This window comes from Erigeron canadensis, chromosome 4 (genome assembly GCF_010389155.1).
Source record: "Erigeron canadensis isolate Cc75 chromosome 4, C_canadensis_v1, whole genome shotgun sequence".
NCBI classification, from domain to species: domain Eukaryota; kingdom Viridiplantae; phylum Streptophyta; class Magnoliopsida; order Asterales; family Asteraceae; genus Erigeron; species Erigeron canadensis.
Genome location: NC_057764.1, coordinates 16,375,327 through 16,385,741, shown reverse-complemented (window position 1 = coordinate 16,385,741; position 10,415 = coordinate 16,375,327). Strand labels below are relative to the sequence as shown.

The following is a 10,415-nucleotide window of genomic DNA, read 5'->3' as shown; positions in this document are numbered from 1 at the left end:
TATTAGATTAGAAGCTTATGGAGGCTATCGGGAATCGATTCCATGAACATTTTATATCTTCATCGCTCTTATTATGATTTGGAAGTCCATAAATGATCAACTTTTTACTAACAAAATCCCAAAAGTTAGAAAAACCGTGGAGAATATCAAAACTCTTTCTTTCTTATGGGTCACAATACCCGTGTAATGCGACGGTGGTAGGTGGTGGCGGTGACTATTAGAGGTGATGGCGGTGTCAAATAATGTAGTTTGATGTATATGTAGTGTTTGAACATGAAATAGTGCAAACCTAATAAGTTCTAGACGAACCTAAGGTGAATGATGATTTTCCCAAAGAGATGTTTCGATCTTTGGAGGATATTAAATATTGAAGATTCTGATGACTTTGATGATGATTGAATGATAAACTTAGAGAAGGAATGTGTGTATGAAAGATGATGAATGAATGTTTATTGATGTTGAATGTAATATTGAATGAATTGACATCCAATGATTACATGTATTTATAGGCGGCCAATTAGGTTACATCGTACATTGGGCCTGTTAGATATGGGCCTTTGTTGTCAGACATGGGCCTTTATCAGTGAGCCATAACTCACAAAGAGAGCGTGCGAGGAATAGAACCTTCGAGAGTTGTCATTATATTCTTGTACTTATCGGGTGATTGGATATTCTATATTTGTCAGTAAGCCTTCTCAATGAACTCTGTATCCTCGACTAACTATAGTCTCATCGTGTATATATATATTTATACTTATTTATTTATATGCGAAATACATATAAATATTGAATATGCGTGAGGCCCAGAGTAATTGTTGGGTTATGCTCTCATCATTGGACTTTCGCATGGTCTTAAGCCCACTAGCTTTCCTTCCGTTTACTTTAGGTCAAGATAAGAGGTTTTAACATGCTCCTGGCTATGATCCTTACCCCCTTTGGGATTTATCTTTCCCTTGAGCTACTCCCTTCTAAGGTCTTACTCTAGTTTCTCTCTCTTCCCCAAGGTAACTCTGAGTTGGGTCCTACCTTATCACTCTCGTCTCTCTCTTCCCCAAGGTAACTCTCGGCATACACACACATATATATATGGGTCTCGATTCTTTCTCCTCTTGAAGTGAATTCTCGAGTAAAACTACTTCTCATCCTACACTTCTTGTCATCTTTGCTCTCGACAATTCTCTCCAAATATATATATATATATATACATATATATATTGGCTGAGACTCTTCCTACATACCTCTCGCCATACACATATATATATAGCTCTCAGATGAGAGTCACTTAACACCTCTCGGCCTATATATAAAAATATATTGGATCTTGATTAGCTTTTAGGTCGAGATTATCTCTCCCTGCATGTATTTTTCCAGAGCTCTCGATCAAGATCAAAAGTAGTTCTCTTCCATACAAATATATGAGTTTTGGGTGAGGATTTAGCCGTACACCTTCATGTAGCCTATGTAAAAGGATAGTGAAAATATTTTAAAAGATAAGGTTTTTAAGTGTAATTGGTAGGATAAGGTTTTAGGTTTTAAAGAACAATTCTATAATTTTTAATTATCTTTCTATATATTCTCTTTGTCTCATTTTAATTGTTATATTTTAACTGGTGAAGTTTTTTTATCTCAAGTTTGACCGTAAATATATTAGTCGATTAAATTTATATCAATAAAAAGTACATTAAAATTTAATTAATTCATATATCTTATATCAAGTGTTATATAATACAAACGAAAATAATAATAATCAAAGAAAAAGACCTAAAAAACAAAATATGATTTATAAACAAGTTAATTAAGAACATTTAAGTTACTTCCAAACTAATTTTTTAAAAATTATATTTATAATCAATGGAATTATAAAGGAGTGAGATTGCTTAATACATATACATACATCATGTGCATCCCATTGGATTTCGTAGTTTCTACTTTGTCAATTGCCTCCCGTTCCTTTTGTTCCTCATTTTTCCTTGTTCTACAAATCTCTACACACAAACACGCACATTTTCATTATTATTCTCATACTATTAACTTATTAATTAATCATATATAATAAAAGGTACGCTTCTTTATTTCTCTCTTTTTATATATTTATAAATAAATAAATTCATTTTATGATCATCTAGTTTACTTACTGTAAAACATACATATGTTCTGTGATCACAATTATGTTTGTTGATTGTTAATTATTTTTTTACTTTTATAGTAATAATGCTTTATTCTAATTATTTAATTTAATCTTTAGGGTTTAGCGATCATAATTCAGTAACTGCTGATTGTTAACTTATATGTAAAAATGAGTGTGGTTGGATTCGATATCGGAAACGAAAACCTAGTAATTGCGGCTGCAAAGAATCGTGGAATCGACGTGTTATTGAACGATGAATCTAACCGTGAGACGCCTGCAGTGGTGTGTTTTGGCGAAAAGCAAAGATTTTTAGGCTCTGCAGGGGCTGCTTCCGCTACTATGAATCCTAGATCCACTATTAGTCAGATCAAAAGGTTGATTGGAAGTCGGTTTGATAAGTTAGTTATGCAGGATGACTGTAAGTTGCTCCCGTTTGAAACTAGCGAGGCACCTGATGGCGGTGTTTTAATTCATTTAAACTATATGGATGAACGGAAGACATTTACCCCTGTTCAGATTATGGGAATGCTGTTTGCGCATTTGAAACAAATGGCGGAGAAAACCCTTGAAATGGTGGTTTCGGATTGTGTTATTGGGATTCCATCGTATTTTACTGACTTGCAAAGACGGGCTTATCTTGATGCTGCATATATTGCGGGATTAAGACCTTTGAGATTGATGCATGATTGTACTGCGATTGCGTTAGGTTATGGGATTTACAAGACTGATTTTGCTGATTCTGGGACTACTAATGTTGTGTTTGTTGATATTGGACATTGTGACACTCAGGTTACTGTCGCGGCTTTTGGAACAGGGCATGTGAAAATACTATCTCATTCTTTTGATAATAATTTAGGAGGTAGAGATTTTGATGAAGTTTTGTTTAAGTATTTCGCAGAAAGGTTTAAGGAGGAATATAAGATTGATGTTTACACAAATACTCGGGCTTGTTTAAGGTTAAGAACAGCATGTGAGAAGTTGAAAAAAGTTTTGAGTGCTAATGCTGAAGCACCATTAAATATTGAATGCTTGATGGATGAGAAAGACGTGAAAGGGTTTATAAAGAGAGAAGATTTTGAGAATCTGTGTTCTGATTTGTTACAGAGAGTTGGTGTTCCTTGTGTTAAGGCTGTAACTGATGCCGGAATAAGCGTTGATGAAATATATTCGATCGAGCTTGTTGGTTCTGGGTCTCGAATACCAGCTATTATGAAACAACTAACATCTCTTTTTAAAAGAGAACCAAGGAGGACACTTAATGCAAGTGAGTGTGTTGCTAGAGGATGTGCACTTCATTGTGCAATGCTTAGCCCCACTTTCCGTGTTAGAGATTATGAGGTTTGTTTTTTAATGCTGTTTGTCTTTTTGTTCTATTTTTGCAAATATTTTCAGCTCATTTTGCCGTACATTATGCTATTTCATTTATTTTGAGAAGGTAACTTGGTTTTGCATCCTGTTTATAAAATCCATTCTCCAAGTCCCATTACAAGGTGAATGAAAAATAATGTTGCATATTGAAATTACTCTCTACACATTTAATAAATTCGGTGTCCAGGATATGAAAATTGCTGGTTGACTCATTCCATTAAAGAGGGAATGTCTAGGATATGAGAATTGCAGGTTGACTCATTCCATTAAAAAGGGAAATTTAAAATGGAAAGTGATTCTTTTGTTTTTGTTTTATAGACGTTCATACACCATATACTGGATCACTGTTGATATACTTTTCTTATAATTTCAAGTTTAACATGAGGATGCCTGATGAACTCTCTTTATTTTGCTACGTATCTAAATGTTACAAGTCTTGGTGTTGATCATTATAGTACAACTAAATATAATGTCTTATTTGACAATGATTTAGGAGAAAGCTCCCAATTTTTTTTCCTTTTTTTTAGTCATTTGATTTGATTATATTTAATTAAGTAGACTTAACTGATCCAGAAATTGTTTTCTGGCATTAATTGTGCTGAGCGACAAATCCACTGACCCTATCTACCTGGAAAAAGGGGTTGTTACTTGTTTGGTAGAATGAAGCTATTTTTGATCATCAATATATGTCTGTATAAGTATGACACCTGCATGTCACACCTGAACATCAACTGATATTTGAGTTAGATTTTTTTAAATATGCAATTGGCACAGAAGATTTTTAATTATAGAGGTTTCATGATGCATTTTGTGTTGGTTGTAGGTTCAAGATTCATTTCCTTTTTCAATAGGACTTCAATCAGATGAATGTAAAGATATTTCATTGCCCAATGATGCATTGTTTCATAAAGGCCATCCATTCCCAAGTGTTAAGATGATTTCTTTGCATAGAAGTAAAACTTTCCATGTGGAAGTCATTTATGTCAACAAGAATGACCTCCCTGTTGGAGTATCGCCTCATATCAGTCGTTTTACGGTAAGAATATCTTGAGTTCGTATCTTTTATATTTCTAGTCTTTAGTTATTGAGCAGTTTCTTGGTGGCTACTGGTGTTTCCTGTTTTGACATCAACAAATTTTTAGGTTACTCGGTTATGGATTAGTTGATTTGGGTAACATTTGATCTCTAATGGGTCAAACAGGTTAAAGACTCTAGTTTAAAAGGAAATGGGTGCAGTGGGTTAAAAGTTACCCAAGTGTATTTTTAATATATAACACCGTCTAAATAATATTTGAGATATATATAATCTCTCCCATGCTTAAATATTTGGACAAAAGGTGTTTCAGGTTAACCTTAATGGAGCTGTTTTGAGCGGTCACTTCCCACTCTTACCCTACCAAATTTGCCACCTCTACTATAGTATATTAGTATTTTTGTTCTGAAAATTTGTTTGTATGTCTCAGTTTCCTATACCATTGATTTAATCATCAAATATATTCCCAGATTGGTCCTTTCTCAAGTGCAGAAAAAGTGAAGGTTAAAGTTAAATTTAGCCTAAATCTTCATGGAATTGTAACGATCGAATCTGCTTCTGTAAGTATAATTTTTAATTCTCTGTATGTTTTCATAAGATGAGTTTAGTCATGTTTTATGACATATACCTCTTCGTTTTTGTTGTTTTAGTTTATAGCAGATGATCACTCAGTTAAAAATGCTAATTCACCTTCAGAAGCAATGGAGGCAGACAATCATGTATCAAATGGTGCTGCTGATCATAAGTTTCCCAATTCTAGACCTTCAACAACATATTCTGTAAGTAATATTATGATCAAATCTATATATGTGACGTGATTTGATATCCCGGAGCTAATTTGAAGTTGATTTTTACATTTATGATACACATGTAATTGTTTGTTGTAATGCCAACCATATATATTTTACTATACAGGCTGATGAAATGAGAAAGGGCAAGTCGCAGAGGCAGAAACTTACGGTTTTTGAAGAGGTATATGGTGGAACTACAAGAGATGCTCTTTCCCAAGCTCAAGACATGGAAAGGCTGTTGGCAGAGCAAGACATATATGTAGAGCAAACTAAAGAACAGAAGAACACACTCGAATCGTTTGTCTATGACACACGTAATAAGGTACGTCGTTGGTTTAGAACCAGAGTTCAGTATTGCTTAACATCCTTTGCATGAAGTTTATATGCTTTATCTGAGGTTACAATGTTGGTTTATCCTGGTTACGTTGTCACACTTACAGATCAGACGGGTTCAAGTACATGATTTATGTGGGTCAACTAGGTCAAAAGTTGCTGAGTGTATTTTTTATTAGGGATAAGTATCCTGGAATGTAACAAACTTTGGACGAATGTCTATAGTAGGAAATAACTAAAGTTGTGTGTATTGTATGTAAACAACTTTGAGAAATGTTTATTGTATGTAAGAAAACATACGTGCAACCATATAGAGGTGCCACTTGTTAGATTTTAATTGGTTGAATACATTTTCTTACATAAAATAAACATTATTTCGAGTTGTTTACATACAATACACACAACTTTAGTTATTTCCTACTATAGACATTCGTTCAAAGTTTGTTACATTCCAAGATACTTATCCCTTTTTATTATATAAACATTTAAAAGGGTAGGTTATTGTTGGAGTAATAGATTTGCTGCAATCATATTTGACACTAGTTGTATATGAGAAGAATTAAAGTTGTTGGACAAAAAATGTTTCGGTCAATCCTGACCACTAACCAAGCTGCCCGCCCAACTGAATTTGACACTTCTATGTATTATGCGCGTTGCAGCTTTTGCAATTATTGGTTCTTTTTACTTCCAAATAAATCATAAGAATTGAAAGAAGTTTACGTGATTTACTTTAGCTTCTAAGTTCATACCGGAGCTTTGCCACAGAGGAAGAGAGGGAGAGAATCTCTAGAAATCTGCAAGAAACGGAGGACTGGTTATATGAAGATGGTGATGATGAATCTGAACAAGCCTATACTGGAAGGTTGGAGGATCTAAGAAAGGTATCTATAATGTCTACTTTTGAACCTCTCTCTAACTTTTTTATATATGTGGATCTGTAATTATATATATTTTTTAATGTAGCTGGTAGACCCTATTGAAAGTAGATACAAGGAAGAAGATGCTCGAGCACAAGCGACAAAAAACCTATCTAATTGTATCAAAAGATATTGCATGGATGCAAATTCACTACCTGCTTCTGAGAAAGAGGCGGTATGATCTATTCTTTATTAATCTATGACTACGTGTGCAATAATGTTACTCAGTTCATCGTAAGTGTCAAATTAGAAACATAGCCTTCAACTATTTTGTTCTTTTGATAAATGGGGTTAGAGTAGAACTATGGTAAGATAGTAACACCCCTACCAGTACATAGACTTTAAGTCCGAAAATAAATGGAAGGCTTCATTTGTTATATAGATTAGTTGTAGAGCATCCAAAGTGGGATGTCATACGGTTAGGGTGACAAGTGAATAACAATAATAATAACTTATCGGTATGTAAAGGGTTTGGTCAGCCTGACACCTATAGTTCAGTTATACACATTTTTGTGTGCGTCCATTTTCATTGTTATATAATGAAATAATGAATAATTAACATGGTGATTCTTATTACAACAATAACAGAAATATGACACATCATTCTTTATCACCCTCTCCACATCACAACTGACAGCAACTATCGGATATAATCCGAAAGATTCGAGACACCACAACACCTATATATCGCTGCCCCTGCTGTGCTGGTACCATGCTTCTATTAGTATTACCCCACTAGTAATGTGAAATTTTTGAATATCAAATGTATAAAAGTACCCTTTGGACTGTTCTCATTATAGCTAAACCTTTTTTATTTTAGCATTTCCCAAATGGCCACATTTAAGTACTAGCTATAGAGTTTAAATCCATGGTGCCTAGCTTTATTTGCACTTCATATTCTAGCAAAAAATTCCCAATGAACACCATTGTTTGTTGAAGTTTATAGATAATATGTGAGAATGTAATTGGTAATAAAAATCATTGTAATTGGCCACTATCTATCTACCATTTCCAGCATCTGTATTAGTCATAAGTGTACTTTTTTGTTTTTCTTTCGAATGATAGTCTGTTTGTAATGATGTATCACAGGAAAATGGCTCTATAACCTCTTCACTCCATACTTTAATCTTAGTGATTAATTATTAGTCAAATATACATTGTTTATGTAGTCAAGTCTTCTCCTTTAAAGTCATGATACAAGTATTTTGCAATTGTCACCTATTGAACTTTCACAAAAAAGGTAAATGTTGCAATTATCTCGTGACAGTGCAAAAATGAAATTTGTCAAATTTATATTCAAAATAGATGGTCCACATTTGGAATTGTGAGGTGGACATTTTGTTTCTTTTGGCAAGAATATTGATTACGGTTATGGTAATTTCATTGGCGAGGTGATTCAGGTATATAGTGAATGTAGCAAAGTTGAGAAGTGGTTGAAAGAGAAATCCCAACTGCAGGCTTCTATGCCGAAGAATGCTGACCCTGAGCTCTGGTCATCTGAAATCAATCAAAAAACCGAGGTTCTAGAGAGGTATGTTTTGACTTTGTGATTTGCTTACTGTTGTTAGATTAAGCTATAGGTTTATGGGCGCAAAATCAATTGTTTATACCTCACTGTATCATTCAGGTCGACCTTTAAAAAATAAAATAAATTATTAAGAAAAACTCCCACTAACAAAGTGGAAAGATGTTATTTATAATGAATGTATAATATATGATACTAAGAACTACATCTTAGATTAGTAATATAAGGGAAAAATCCATAAAAAGGTAACCTATTTATACAAAATTCCTAATAAGGGGAACCTATTTAGTTTCGTCTATTAAAAGGATCCAATTTCATAAAATTTCGCAATAAAGGGAATATCGTTAGGTTTCATCGTTAGTCATTCGTTTAGTGCCATGTTGACTTGCCAAGTGATTAAAAAGCCCACATAGACATCTGATGTGGCAATTTAATCAGGGTATATTAGTCCTTTTAGCTCATGTCTTTCTTCCTCAAATCAATCAATATCTATATCTATCATTCTGTATATATATGTACATATAATCTATATCCATATAGCTCAGTCTTCAAATCTCTTTTATCTTCAAACAATTCGAATTGTTTTGATCCTTTGAGTCACAACAATTAGTATTTTTAGCTAATACGTATCATTTATTCGCAAAAGTGACACCCCATCACGAAGTCCACATGATGACCAATGATGAGATATAAAATTAGTTGACCCACAATCTTCATCTATCCATCCATCCAGCACAATGAATGTAACTAGATACCGACCACCACCTTTACTCCGACTGTTAGATCCCACCACCACCACTCTACCATCAGATCCCACCACCACAACTCTGACCGTCAGATTCGGCCATCACGAAAAGTGCCACCACATAAGCAACCCAGCTTAGATCTTGTGTGTTACTGTTATAAGAGTTAAGAAAAAGTGTATGTATACATACACATGTGTATGTATGCATTTAGAAGAAATTTTTCTGATGATGATTACGATGATGATGATGATGATGATACAAAAAAACCCAGTTGCCCTCTTCAAGCTTTATTAAGTTATATAAATCTATTTTTTGGATGCTTTTTTGCTTTTCAGATCTTTGTTAGGGAATGGAATGTACGAGAAATTGAGAAAGATAATAGATATAGATGAGAAGAATATGATATAGATGATGATGAAGATTAATACATAAAAAATTTAGTGACATGGTAAATTTTAGTCAAAGTCCAAGTAAAGAATTTTTAATGACATGGCATTTAACGGAGGGTTAGCGTTAAAAACTAACAACATTCCCTTTATTGCGAAACTTTTAGAAATGAGGTCCTTTTAATAGACGAAAACTAAATGGATTCCCTTATTAGGAATTTTGTGTAAAAAGGTTACCTTTTTATGGATTTTTCCCTAGTAATATATTGTTTTTATTAATAGAAAGGAACATTTACATACACTTAAGTTTGATTCAGACTCGCTTGACCTTGGTACTTGTTTATTTGTAGTAGCTCAAAGTCATTTACCCTTTGACTCTTTACGAATCATACACAACCCATTTTCCTGATTCCATAGAAATTGGTCGAATTTGCAACCCCTTGCCCAACTCAGCAAACCCCCACTTCTATGGACTACAGGTAGTTTGTATGTTAATGCTAATCAATTGGTGACTGTGCCACTTATATATTTTTCAGAATTTTCAAGCACATAACGAAAAACAAGTATTCGAGCTCAAGTCATGAGGATACCAATGAAAGGGACAAACCTGATGACATGTATATAGATTGATGATATCCACCTTAGCCTGAAACTTAACACGCATTTTGAAATGATTCTCTCAGAATTGAGATTCAGAGGTAAGAACAAAATTTTGGTTGCTGAATCCCCAATTTTGAAGGTTATATGTATTGCCTTTGATTTGTTGTGTCATATGAAAAAGGGAGAAGTGGGATCTACCTGCATTTGTTATTAAAAGATGATGATTCGAGTGAATCAATCAGTTTGGTGGTTTCATGCTTTCATTCTGTAGGTCTGCTTTCGTTGACTTGAAGTTGATTTCTATGACTTCGCTTATGTTTGTTTTATTTGGTAAGTATTTAATGTTGATTCACACTGTAGATATTGTTAATCAAAACTTCTATATACTATAACTGACGGAATTAGAACCAAAAAATCAAGAGTTAAGTTATATAACTAGTCGAGAAAAGTATACTCTAGTTTTTACGGTCTTCTGCGGTTGAGCCAACCCGCTCTTAACCAGATGAGTATATTTGTGATCCATGAAAGCAAGCTAAGATGAAGAAAAGGACAAGATGGAAGTGCGGATAATATATACAGCTTGTCATG

The 10,415-nt window shown here is 33.8% G+C and overlaps 1 protein-coding gene across 1 annotated transcript; it reads left to right on the top strand.

The window, feature by feature from the left end:
• Positions 1–1,964: 1,964 nt before the first annotated feature.
• LOC122596796 (heat shock 70 kDa protein 16-like) lies at positions 1,965–10,179 on the top strand. Its single transcript, XM_043769440.1, has 10 exons — positions 1,965–2,059; positions 2,246–3,466; positions 4,320–4,532; positions 5,000–5,089; positions 5,180–5,308; positions 5,445–5,642; positions 6,388–6,534; positions 6,617–6,745; positions 7,971–8,101; positions 9,764–10,179. Exons 2-10 carry the CDS (start codon positions 2,297–2,299, stop codon positions 9,855–9,857), a joined length of 2,301 nt encoding a protein of 766 aa, XP_043625375.1. The 5' UTR covers positions 1,965–2,059; positions 2,246–2,296; the 3' UTR covers positions 9,858–10,179.
• Positions 10,180–10,415: the final 236 nt, after the last annotated feature.